Source organism: Numida meleagris, chromosome 5 (genome assembly GCF_002078875.1).
Source record: "Numida meleagris isolate 19003 breed g44 Domestic line chromosome 5, NumMel1.0, whole genome shotgun sequence".
In the NCBI taxonomy this organism is placed as follows: Eukaryota; Metazoa; Chordata; class Aves; order Galliformes; family Numididae; genus Numida; species Numida meleagris.
The window spans coordinates 31,215,539-31,229,997 of NC_034413.1; the positions used below are offsets into that span (position 1 = coordinate 31,215,539).

A 14,459-nucleotide genomic window follows, 5' to 3' on the forward strand; every position below is an offset into this window, starting at 1 on the left:
TTTTCTGTTGTCTATTCTGAGACAAAAGTCTAGAACTATATGAATTTGTGTCACTGAGTTTATGAGTTTTGCATGAAGTGACAGGTTACATCATTGAAGTAGTTTATAGGTTTATGTCAAGCATTTTTGTGTATCCAGCAGAAGTAATCTTAGATTAAGTTAAAGCAGTAACTAAGTAATTCCAGATTCCTGGGTTTTTAGCTCCATTCATTAACCAGAAACATACAGTAAACCAGAAAGGAGCACAAACATAAACAGGAGGGAAGAAGATTGAGTACTTTAAAAAGCCAGCTAATTGCATATCCATAAAAGCAACACACTAACTCTATTTGTATCCCTTATTTATTTCTTATCTAAAAGATGTAGAAAACCAAAATATTCTGCCTATAGAAACAATCACACACGTAACTTTGGAATCAGTGCAAAACTGGTATTAGGCCATAATTTTATTTGCCACTTGTCTTGCTAACAAAGCAAAGGAATCAGGGCATTCCCCTGTTTTCTTTACTTCTGCAAGAGAAGAGTGAAGTTAGAATGAGTTGAACACTTCTCAGTAGTTATAACAAATTTAAGTTCTCTTGGAAGAGAGAAGAAATACTAAAATTTTGTCAGTGCCTGGTAGCCCCTGCCTTTAAAGGAAAATTCAAGGAAAAGAAAGAAGGCTTAAAGGGAAGGAACACTGCTTGCTCTCCTTCACTGAAGTATCTCCATATACCCTACAGTATTAATGGCAGACTGGTTTATCCAAGGCCTACATACAGATCTGATAAGAGCAGTAATTGAGCTCTTAGTCAGTTAAATATTAAGACTTCTTTGTCCTTTTCTACAATAAGTATTTCCACAAATAATTAGAAAGTTATCTGAAGACACATTTCTGAAAGTGTTAAGGTAGTAACATATCACTTGTTCACAAGTATAACTTAGAGACACATTAAGAATATTACTATCGAAGCATCTATTTTTTCCAGTTTCATCTCTTTTTTGAGCTTCATTACAGCAAGTGATAATATGGCTGAACACGAAGGAAAACTTCACCCTATTTATCTGTAGGCAAGCTAAGTTACTTCACATCTCAAACATGCATTGCAGAAAATTATGGAAAGATAGCGTACAGGAAACTGAAAGGAAATTGTAAGGAATGCTTTTATGGACTCTGAAATGGAGAGGAAAACGAAGCCCTTTCAGCTGTCAACTCTCTAAGAAGGAACTTTAAGATTATAATTCAAATAGCTCTAAGCAATGAGAACTTTGTTTTCCCACATAACATGTTTAATCAGTGTTTTATGTAGGTCCCCATTACTTCAGCTATATCCAAATACACAACAGAACTATAAAGGAAAAAGCTTGCACTTTATCAGCTAGCGAAAACTGTATGAAGCTAGTCATTGATGTTTAAATATTTTACTGTTTTGTTGTTGTTTCTATTTGTTAAATTAATTTATATTGAGATAATTTCAAACTACTCTCGTAAAGGAAAGACTCATTCACAACAAATGATAAGGGAAGGCATTCCAGAGATAGCCAGCTTCCAGAGGTGAGTATATCTATTTTTGACGTGGAAGCCAGGTTTACTTGTATTAGAGATTTGAAAAACACATTCTCATGTGTCTCCCACATTCACATTACAGCCCTGCATGCTAGGCGGCTCTGTGGTACCTCACCTCTGCTACAGTTAAATCCTTTTGGCACTACTCACTGGAACAGCAGCTTCACTGCTGGATTCCTGTATCTCAAGTAAGCATATTCAATACTATACTACACAGGGTCCATCATAAGCTGAAATGCACCTGCAACTAGAATATTCAAATAACACTACAGAAAGAAGCTATACTTTCAGAAGCAGCTTCACCACAGAAGATTAAGCCATGTCCGAGGGCTACAGCCAATTAACCATTTAGTTAGCAAAATGACTGCTTTCAAATCCCATATGAAAACTGGATGAGAGGTTCTCCAAGGAGACAGTTTGCAGAAAGTGCACAAAAAGATGAAAAAACAGTGCCAGCAAAAAAACTGCTACCATTCAGTTCTGAATTAAAAAAAAAGACTACTAGGCAATAGTAACCAGGAAAACATGATTTAAGATTCTGCCCACAGATTTAATTCTTAAAGCAATTTCATCAAATAATTCTGATCAGTAACCTAAATAGAAAAGGTAATTTGATTTCTAAACAACTGGAGAATGACAGATATGCATTAAGTAGTTCAACTTCTTTGCTTTCACAGGGTTAAGCAGTATTTAGCTACTTGAGATTTTAAGCACAAATGAGCACCTAAACAGAATTATTACATGGCTGTTTTACCCCTCATTGGCCTTCTGATCCATGAGAGACTGATCACAATTCAGAAACTAGGTTGCATTTTCTGACATTTTGGACTGATCTACAGTATTTTAACATCTCATATATAACTGTTCTGCTAGATGGCCACGGTCATTAAGAACAACAGGTCAAATGAATACAATGATACAAGCATGGATGACCTGTGAGAAATTTCTTCACATTTAGAAGATGCAATACTCATGAAGAGCATAGGTGACCTGCACCCACATACTCTTTTAACATTGATCTTATTATGTAATCGAGTTTGTTATAGTTTTGTGTTTAATTGTGAATAATACCGTTATTTATATGGAGCCTATAAGAGGAATTCTTGAGAATCTACTGATTGAAGAAGTTAACTGTTCTCATTCTTACTATTAGCTTCCTGATTTAAAACTCTAATTACTCTGACTGTTGGGTAAGCTCTGTGATACTGTTCTACACTAGAAATATTTAAAGAGATTTGTTCCCAACAGACTATTTACTACATCAGCTTGTTTCATGGCCCTGTATTTGCAGCAACAAGATAGAGCAAAGTTTATTTTAGGTCTTTAGCCAATACAACATTCAGTAAAGAAAGAAAAGCACAATCATTTAATTCATAAGATCATTTTTTAAAGTTTAAGTGCTCTATAAATTATGCTTATCTAACACATACAGCTTGAATTCCCATTTGTGGTATCTAGGTAAAAATAAATTTAAAATTCTATTAATAAAATGGCTTTTTTTTTTTCCACAAGTGAGGCTTCTATGTTGTTATGTTTCCAATAAAAACAAACTCAATCCAGAAGAAAATTTTCCATTGAATGACTATTCTTCTGTTTTAAAACTATAATAAAAGACAATAAAAAGTGCCATTAAAATGGTACTGCTCACATATGGTCAAGATAAATTCATCTGTAGTCAGAAAATGCAAGCACTCTGCCAATTTATTTTTTTTTTATCTTGATTGGTTTCTTTGGTGTTTTATGTTGTTTTTGGTTTTGTAGGTAAAACAGGTAAAGAGTAGCTGTAATTCAAACTACACTGTCATTCATGACATCATCATATAACATAACTTATCAAGTTGTTATTTTCTTTCATTTAGTAAAAGTTTATAACTTTAAAACCTACTGTAAACAGCAAGAATGGTTGACATATAACATGCAATCACATTCCTTTGGGGACAGAACAGAAGAAAGCCTCTCAAATTCAGCTTAGGGCAGGACTGAAAAGTCTGTTTTGATCAACACACTATCACTTACAAGATTTATAATATATGGGGATTTCAAACTTTCTTTAACCATTCATTGAATATTTTAAACGAAATCTATTATCATCAGTCATAATATTAATTTTCTTGAAAATGTATCAACAACATTGGAGTTCCAAGGTGGCATCTGACAAATCTGAGTTTTTACAACCACAAAAGCCCACATCTGCAAATGGGTTCATTAATTTTTTTTTATTTTTTTTAAACTGGGCTTACATCTGCTATACCAGATGAGGAGTATGGGCCATCACCTCATCTTCAGAAGGTCTTTTACCACTTTTACCAAGACACTGGAAAATTACACATGGAACAATCAGAAAAGCCTTGGGAAAAGGGAACACTCCATACAGAAGTCTAGGTTAGGAGTAGAGAAAGAACTGATGTTCTCCAAATATTTGGTTAAATATGGAAGTAAAAACACTAATCTGTGAAAGTATATTGCTCATATCACTTAATGTGAATTTAGAAATAAAGACAGTTACGTTTCTTAATCTTCAATTATTTAAATTATATAATGATCCCAATGACAAGTTTCAAGTAAATAGCATCACCTTGCATTGTACTAGTTCAAACAGTAAATGCAGTAGCAACTGCAATCATTTGAGAGTCACTTATTTGTAAACTAAACTTACGGGTTCCGCCCACTTATTCAAGGACATTTCTCTGTCTCCATCATTACTTACATGTGTGGAAGTAATTCTTGAATACTGTTTGAAGGAAGCAAAATTGCAATTAACTCTGTGTTTTGCTAACATTTTTGAACAAAGTGATTCTTTCCAATGAAATAATTTAGGATGATACTATTTAGACTAAGACTAAGCAGTGCATTGGTCTTTCACTTAACAGCAATAGAGGAAAATTGAAATAAAACATTTTTCCAAATATGATGCAGTGTGAAAAGTTTAACGGTGTACCTACCTCAAGCTCATCAAGTGCACTTCCTAGAGTGGCTTTATAAGATGTAGGTTGTCCCATTTTATTCTCAACTCCTTGGGAAGCATTAGAAATTACGTTGAGTGCATTTAGTATTTCATTGCAAATTGTATCCTTGCTGGCTGCAAGGGATGCAACATCTGAATGTTCCAAACAAGCTGAACATATTGAATGAAGAAGAGAGGAATTTTCTTTCAGGGACGCACGTGCTGCAGCAATTTCATCTCGCTGATCGCTAGATTTCAAATCCTGTCAGCAAAAGAACGTGGCATTTATTTCCAAAAGCACTTCAAAATTGACAAGTAATGCATAAATGACGTTATTTCCTTGTTTTTCTATCTGTAGTCTGTTTAAGGACACAAGTTAAATTTATCAAAGATTTGTAGATGTAGACATTTTTCCAATTGTATGAATGGATCTTCTTTACCTCACAAGGAATGAGCAAAACCTGTGTAAAACAATCACATTTTTTAAATTGTATTTTATAACCAGCACCATGAAATATCCACATTTTGCCCTTCTTAATAAGAATTTTCCAGTGGAAAAAGGTGGCCTGGAAATTAGCTTCCTCTCCTCCTCTCAGACACATCTATCTTAACAAGCAATAGAAAAGGACAAAGATCCAGGTAGGGTTAATAAAGGAGTCTTTGACTGCTGCCTCCAAACACATTTCTTGTGATTGCATCCCTGCCCTGCCAGCCTACATCCCAATCACTCTTTAGAATGGAACAGCAGCTGGAGATTAGAATTCTGAACTCCAAGGAAATGGGAAGCATGGAAGGTGGGGAAATAAAAGTGTCTGTGAAAAGCTACCTCTGTAGAGTGCCACTGCCAGTTTCTCCTCTCTCCCTGCTATGCACACAATTCTAGCATTCAGGGATCTAACTACATTCATCTTCTTCCTCCATTCTCCACCCAGATCTGCTCAAAACCCTATAGCCTTCTGCCATCCCAGACAATAAGGACTAAAAGCAAACCTTGAAACTGAAGGTAGGATTCAACTGTTACTAGGAATCAAGCTGAGGTGTTACTTGGAAAGATCAAAGTTAGGGACTTTGGGGCAAATATATAGTCAGCATCAGTACTGTAAACAGCCTCCTGTCTCAGCCTGCTTTACTCTATAGACATTTTCCATACACTCTTTCTGCATCTTGTCCATTTGCAGAAAACTAGTAAATATCCGCAAAATGGCCTGCATGAAGGAAAGAATTAAATCCAGTAGAAAAAAACAAAAAAGGTCAAACAGCACATCAGAACAATTAAAGCCAGTGACACCAGCTTCAAATGACAAGAAGAGGTACAATGAGGAATGAACATCAACATGCAAACAAAGCTGCTTACAGTCTGCTCTAAAGCAAGTTGGTCTTTTTAATTATTTTCCTTTGCATTGCACGAGGCTTTACATGCATTATTTACAAAAGCATCAAAATATCCATGTCTCACTGTATAAATGTCTTACCTGACAGATGAAGAAAAAGAGCATTCAATATTGAATGAACTAGTCCTAGTTTGGGTTTTTTGTTTTTTTTTTTTAAATCTCATTTACTTGAAGAAATACATCGGATGTAGGGCTGTATCTTACTTTCACAATCTTACTTGAAAATCTCATGGAGAGAGGGAGAAAAAAACAGTGGAGCCCTGAACAGAAGCAGACAACTCTTCCACCAGTAGGTGACCTGAATTAGAAAACGGTTATTTTCTTGGGCAGATTAATATTTAATACATATTTAAAAAAAAAACAAAAATGAATAAGCCATAATATAAATGAATCATGAGTGTGTAGGAGTGATTTTTTGACCATTACACTGAAATCCACGTACTTGACTACACTCAACTGTATTTATCATGAAATGCAGACTCTACATTTCCTAATAGTACATGACAGGAGAACAGAATGATCCCTTTGCTACTGTAATGCAAGGGAGCTAAAGACCAGGAGATACATTGGCAACTCAGCACAACAGTTTACTCTCGTTGGCTTCTATTCCTAAGCATTTCTTACTGTGGTCCATCTTATGCAGATAATTGAACTCAAAAGTCCTTCCAAATGACTTTTTCAATTAAAAAAAATTGCTTAACCAAGAATGAGTGATCCTTAGAAAATCAAAATTGGTAAACCAGCAGCAAAAAGCTGGCCATTTCCATAATAAACAAAGCCCCACAAGTCTTCAAACTAAAGCCAAAGAACAGAAAGAAGTAGGTATGACCCAAAGTAAGTTGTCACGCTTACATCTAGCGCCCAAAAATACATTAAAGTTTTGTAGATATTCTTAGGATTTCATGAGTCTTATTACCATCATATTCAATTCTATACAAACATAGTAAGAAATGCTGTAAACTTTATTATAAATGTTCTTCGTAGATTAAAATTATTTTCCTCTGTTTCAGTTTCCATCTCTTAGGCTTGTAGACAGAGCAGAATGTGAGAAAGGGAGTGGGATTTCAGCAAACTCTAGCTGGGAGATTATTAGTGCCTTGAACAGCATTTTTAGGAGCTCTGGGGACAGGAAGAGTGCCAGAAAAATTGAAGATGCACTTTAGGAAAACTCGGACGAGGATGTCTGTCCTTCCAAGGACCTCATGACGGAAAGGAGACGTTGCCCCTGGCAGACCGGCACAGCCATCTAATTCCTACCCCAGCTCCAAAGGAAACTGAGCATTTCCACAGCACTACATACAAAGGCCCTGAGCAATTCCTCTTACCTCCAGGATTCCATGAAAGGGAATGACAAGAGATGCATGTTTTCACTGTGAGACTTAAAGCATGTATCAAATAGTCCCTAGCTCCTTCCATTTGCCTCTGTTAATGGATTTTTAGCCTCTTCCCTTCCCTGACTCTTCCCTCAATTACTCCTTTGCCAGACAGCACGTTCAACTTCGCGACACTGGTAGCAGGGACACTTTCAACTGTTAAAGATTACACAAAGAGACAAACTGCTAATCGTTTGGTTTTAACTAAAGAGATGGAGTAGCTCTGACCACTGTGGCGCAGGAAATAAATTGAGGGAGGTAAAAGAGAAGCAAGTCACGCACAATAGTTATGTTAAAAATAGTAAAACAATTTTAAAAACAAGCTAATATTGACTCCCATCTTAAAATCACTTTCTCATCTTTCCATTTTCTGCAAAGAAACAGGAAAAAATCTTCATATTTGAAGCTTAAATGTCTCCCATAAATTTAAGGGACAATATTAAAAGACTACAGGACGTATTTTCTGACCATTAGAATGTGCACACAGTGATAAAAAGCACCCAGGCAAGCACTAAAAGCTCCACAAAACAGCTTAGCATACATTACCATCTCCTTGTAACACAAATCACTCAGAAAAATGCAGAAATGCTAAGAACTCAAACAAAACAAAAATTTGCAATTTTGTGAACAGTAAAATGCACAACAAAAATATGTGCATTCGTTTCTACTAGTCTGTGTGCCCTTTAAGAGAATTTTAGTGGTCAACTTGACCCCAAATTCATTATTATCCATAAACCCTTACACAAGCCCTTAAACAAGTAGTTCAAGAATTGCATTGAATAGATGCAAATGGAAACGAAGAAGTTTGGATCTTAAAGGCTCATGTGAAAAATAAGAGCTAACATAAGTAAGTTCCCTCTCAGATTTGGGCATTAGCCAGAAAATTATCACCATTTAATAATTCAACAAAGTTCTGTCACGAGAACAATGCCTCGTGGGGTCAGGAGAGAGCCTCACCTAAAGACATCCACAGCTCCAACACAGAAATGGGAAGCTCCTGTGTCTGCCAAGAGGAAAGGCCAGAGTCTTAACTAATTAGGTTAATAAAAAATACAGAGATAACAGAGCACATGAGGAAGCGATCACAAAGACAAACTGGGACTATAAACATTGGTATATGCATGCATGTATTTACATATATATATACACACACTCATATGTAAAGGATCCTTTGTGGAGGGAACATTGTAGAAGCTGTGGAATAACCACTGCCATGTCTAGAAAACCAATGCAAGATTAACTTTCATAGTAACATGGGATTATTCAAGCTCCTTGTAGGTACTGGAGGACTGCTGTCAGGTTCACCTCAAATTTTTTGCTCAGATCAAACAAGACCAGACCTCTCATCCTCTCCTCACAAGACAAGAGGCACTAATCCAAGCCAACCTGATGGCCTTTGCAAGTCATCAAAATGCTAAGCAGATATATTCATTTCTTTCAGTCTCTAAGCCTGTGTTTTTACAGCTGCTAGTAAAGTACATTGCCAGTTCGGGATTTGGTAGTCAAACACTGGATAAAAACTTGAGGAACCTTAATGAGATTTGATTTTCAAGAAAGCTGCCTATCAACAAGGCCCTCTACATGAGCACAGCACTCATACAGAGTATGCCAACTCAGAGTAATGCCATTCCCAAATTACACACTACGATGAATAAAAATAAGCACTTGTTTTCAAACTGCTTGTTCTTCAGCTGTCCAGGAATTCTTCAAACATTCTGCACGTTAGTGATTTTAAAATGCAGTGGGTTTTATTTCACACACCACTGTATCAAGTTTTGAATCACTGGTAATGTAGGGCGTCACTTCTGATCAGTAACACAACCAGAGCAAGTTAACCACTGAGAAGGAATGCCCATAAATTCAGAACAGCAGTGTATGTTTCTTTTCATACCTCTGTGCATTCTCATTGACTGAAGCACTTCTGCTAGTTAAGCTAACTTCAAGTCATGATTTTAAGGTCTAAGAATTTAGTACACTCTGCTTCCACTAAGACTGTTCTGTCTTCAAAAAACACTGATTTACAGGACTCAGGTTCCCACAAGAAGTGAAACCTTGCAACTTTCTCTCTGTATCTACACCTGTTATCATTAATCATAAACTGATACATAATACCACAACAAAGCACAGCGAAAACACACCAAGTATCAAAAGTTGACTACGTCCAGTTAATATCCCAGGGTGGTTTGGTTGTTTAACATACAGGTTTTTTTTTCTGTTTGTTAGTTAGTTTGTTTTTCCAGAATTTGCTGTTCAGTTTGGAAGGTATAGTTTATTTTGATGACTTCCTTCTGTAAGATCGCAACTGCTGCACACCACTGTCTTGTATGCTTCAGCAACTTCTAGCCCCATTACAGATTGCAGAGCAACACCTTGCTGTCATTTCTCTAGCCGTTATTTCAGAATGCTTCTAACAACCTGCTCTCTTAACGGTCTCACAGATGAAGTTACCGCCTTTGAAAGGCTGCATATAATTTTTCCCCCTTTGAATTAATGTAAATAGAAATCCTATCAAGTCTAGCTCTCCTTTTTCTGCACACAGATTCCACTTAATACATTAGCTCACACAAGTTTTCAGCTAGTACAGCTGTTGTCACATTTGTCATAAATGAGCACATCTAGTATTAGAGCAGGAAACATTCATCAGGAAGAGGGGTGGACCTCCAGGTCAAAGAACAGATCTGAACTTCCAGAAGTTCTTAACCCATCTTCAGGATCAAGAGAGGGGTAAAAGAAGGAATGAAAGAGAAGTGAAAAAAAGTGATGGAGGAAATAAAGCAGAAATATACATAAATTTAAAGAGAACTCACTTATTTGACCTCCAGAAATCTATCCATTTGACCAAATTCAGGACAAATTAGCTCATTGATTTTTATAAGGTTAGCATCCAATTTTTTTTAAATCATATATTGCCTCAATACTGGGAGCAGAAGGAAATTAAGACTTGAAGATCATTTTCATATGCACTCATCAGGGAACTAAATAAACAAACAATGCTTTGGCAAACGGTGTTTTTCAAAATGCTTTGTAGCTGGAATACCATGACTGTGCATGTTTTGAATTATCCCAACAAGACTGAAAAAACATAGAGGGGATTACAGAGACCTGGTATACAGGCACTGACTGATTTGCCTAAGCTTATCAACTGAGCTTGTGTTAAGAGCCAGAAGTCCAGAACATACGCTAAGACAGGACCTAACTTCTCAAGTACGAGTAAAGACACCTGAGAAATGGCATTTGTCAGAAAAGCCAGATTAAAACAAGTCTGTAAACACTCATTCAATTTTAAAATATATAGAGCGAGACTCAAGATCTTTCATATTCTTTTTACTTTTTAGGTTTGGGAAATAGTATCATCATTCATGTGCAGTATAATGCACAGGGTACAGTTGTGGAAGTGTTTTGGAAGTATTCCAAACAATGTCTTCAATGGAAGATAATTCCCTGAAAATTATGTCATAATGACATTTTTCACAACTACAGATTTCTGCAGTATTTCTTGTTGATGTTGTAATACCTTATTTATTTTTTCTCCATTTTTGAGATTTTTAAATTAGAAGGGGCTTGGAGATACTCATTAAATAGAAAACATGTTCTGTTCTCTGCCTTAGTGTTATTAGGCTGCTTAGAAACTTCTGAAGTAAAAAATACCAATAGCAGAAGACCACGTTCTATGCAGTCCACTAGAATTTTCACGGATACAGTTTAACAGATACCAAACCGATGGATCTTTCGTATTTATCCTGTTTTGTTTTAGCCTTATTTTTATACATATTATTGTATCTAAACATACTCCAGCTTTCATGCAAGTTCAGGACCTCTTTCCAACTAAACAGTTCAAGGTCCCCAAGGAATAAGTTTCTCCTGGTCCTAATAGAGCACAGTTCAGTTTTGCTGGATTTAATACCCCGCTGTAAGAGACAGGAAACCATCATGCATTAGCAAGTACACAACTCATCAGGCAGACTGCTTCAACTGAGATTTTCTCATATATTATACACTCAACAAATAGGCAAGGTGCTTGCCACTACTTGCCTGTCAAACACCAGCTGCAGCTTAATTATTTTAAAATATTTACAATAAATACCTGTCAACAATACAAAATAATCTGATTTTTTTTCCTTACCAAAAAAAGCACGAAACTAAAGCAAGCTGAATCAAATGACTCGATGGCATATTTTTCCACTCTATTTTAAGAAGCATGCAATTCAAACACTGCAGAGAACATTAAGTTTCTGTTATGTGAATATATATACAACTGATGTGTGTAAAGAACAGCACTCAAGAAAATGAAACTGAAGTGTTAATCTATCAAAACAAGCTTATTACCATTACTAGTTTCAGAAACATTAACAATGGGTTCCATTTTGGCTGTACAGCTTACACTGCAAAATCAGTTTATTTTGAGTGTTATCATCGATAACAGTTTCCATTTCTTCTTGCATATCAGCTGGGTTTTCTCACCACTGTTCTCTGCACACCCTGCAAACATTTACAGGATAGCCACTCAGAGCAAGAAAGAAAAAGCCATAAGCCCTTGAGCACTGTACTGAATGTTAATGCATTTGTATATGATAGATTTAATACAGAACTGAGAATAAATGTCTTCCAGCAGCTGTACTCTGGACCTATAAATCGCTGTGAGTACTGAGAAAATCTATACAGATTATACAGATCTATACAAATACAGAGGAAGAACAGCTGTATAATTCAAAGCACCAGTATTTAATCAAGAAAAGCTGCAAATATAGAACTTGATTTCTTTGTTTCAACATTCTCATAAAAATTATAAGTTGCCTTTACAGAAATTCTTTTTAGATTAGAACTTATGTTTGTCTTTCCTGATGGCACTTCAGTGCAGAATACCATTTAATTCTTAACAGAGTTAAGGAAATCCAAGAAGAAGCAAACGCCCAAATGAGTTTTACAAAAAAAACTAGAAACGTGTAAAAAAAGCTAATTATGAGCATTTATGCTCTACATTGAATATACTTTGATAATATGAGAAAAGTAGACTACTCTGATCCAATTCGTACTGTAGAGATTATATCTACTATACTAATCCACAAAAATCAAATGTTGAAGAAAAGGTTTAAACAGTTGAATTATTTTTGAGATGTATCCCTACCAAGAACACTTACAGCCACATCTCACACTCCTGTTCTTCCTTACACTACAGAGATTTTGCATTACCTCCACACAGTGTGACCAGTCCAAAAATACAAGCTAATATACTATTAAAATACACATTATACTACAATAGCTACATAAAATGGTATACCATATAACCAATTGCTAAAACTTACAGAATTTAAACAAGTTTATTGGAGAACTAAAGATCTGTGTCTCAAAGTCACATGTACATTCAACCATCTATCATTTGCTTGTTTGTGAACATTAAGCAATGGTTTCTTAAACAGTAATGATATTGAAACTTTTTCCACTAATAAGGTAGTGGAACTTTTGAGATAGTGGTTTTAATTCAGAAAATGAGAGAACTTTCTGAAATATATTTATAACTTTTAAAATGTCTTCTTTTCTGAAAAATACATATAAGTGAACATTCTTTACTAAGGAAAGTAATTTTAAGTCCATGAAATCAGAATGTTTTGTTGAAACCATCTGAAATAGTTATTTTAGAATGTGATCAATATTGAACTGTGTTGTCAATGTGCTTGTTACATTAACAGACTGCTGCCTGATAACTGCAATTTAAATTGACAGATTTCCTTGTGTGCTAGCTTCCAACTTTCATAGTTGGAATGACTCAACAGGAGACAATGTCTTCCTGGACTCACAGCAAGTAATATAAGAAATGCTGCGGGGTTCATTATAAGTTCAGTAAATGCAATTTCCTTGATTTCTAAATATATAAGAAATAAAGCATTAAAAATACCCTGAGTTGAGCTGAGCTAAGAAATTTAATTATGATTTCTTGGTGCAGAAAAATAAGAAAAGTTCCAAGAAACATTTTCTATTTTTGTGTTCCATCAGAAATTCAGTTATCTAAAAGCCCTTCAACTGGCCAGAATTCAGCTTTACCCTTGTCATCAGTTCACGGGCTGGTTCGGCCCAGTTCTGTGACTGATGGGGCAGGGGGACCCACAGACCCACACCCCAGGAAAGAGGAAAGGGCAGGGAGATGGGCCTAAAACCAAAACAGTGGCAACAATCTGAGGAGGAAAGCCAATTTACTAAAATATATATATGTGTGTGTATATATCAAAACGCAAGATAACACAATATAATAGGAATTGAAGCTAATAAATCAAACAAAGGGAGAGAGAGTGTCCAAAAACCAAACGCCTTATTCTAACAGTGAAGGTGAGAAGGTGAGACAACTAGAGAGCACAGATGCTGCAGGGACGAGCAGAAATAGAAAAGAGGGACTTCTTGCGATATGCGAACAGTTTTTAATCTTTCCCTCTGAATGGAAAAGAGAAACAGAGGGATGCAGAGTCCTCTGGAGTATGTAGTTTTTCTTCTCTTCTGAGACAAGTATACCTGCAACTATCAAGAATCCATGGAACTAGAGCATTAACTCTAACTCCCACTGCACTACATGATGTTATGATGTGGAATAACAAAAATCATAAAACCATGATAACCCTATATAAGGCACACAATACTTCAAAACAAAACAGCAAGTCTATTACTACTTATCCTCTCATATGACACTGGTATAACTCAGTGGGTTCAACACAATTCCTAACATTAATACAAGGGCTACCACAGGCAACATCCCCTAGGACAACTGTGTTCACTAGAAACAGCATGTAAATTATAATGCAAGTCTCAGAAATACAAGAAAGAAGTGGAAAGCAGTTACAGTTTAAACTTCAGCAAAGAAAGTTTTATGAGGACCCTACAGACAAACTGTGGAACAGTTATATTTTTATCTTCATGATCTGTCCTTAAATATTAAGTCAGGGCTTTGCTGTTTCTCCTTGAGTATAAAATACAAATCCACAGCTGACCACAGTCACCATCAGAAACAAATCTTCATTGCCTTATCATCATCATCATGTCCATACATCACACAAAGGCTAAACACCCTATAAATGGTCTTTTTCTTGAAGAAGGGAAACAGTAAGAACTTCCAGCTTCACAGAGCAGTGGCAGCAGTTTTGCCGAAATACCCTCTACCTGTTCATATGCTGACTCCATTATGTTCCCTAAATGGCTATAAATTATTTGGTTTGGCTTTC

At 35.9% G+C, this 14,459-nt stretch overlaps 1 protein-coding gene across 1 annotated transcript in view; it reads right to left on the bottom strand.

Annotated features, from left to right (window-relative positions):
- Positions 1–14,459, bottom strand: part of CTNNA3 (catenin alpha 3) — a 460,862-nt gene that overhangs the window by 351,587 nt on the left and 94,816 nt on the right. The window contains exon 6 of the mRNA XM_021399187.1: positions 4,489–4,752. Within this exon, the coding sequence (XP_021254862.1) occupies positions 4,489–4,752 (264 nt within the window). The remainder of the gene's footprint in view (positions 1–4,488; positions 4,753–14,459) is intronic.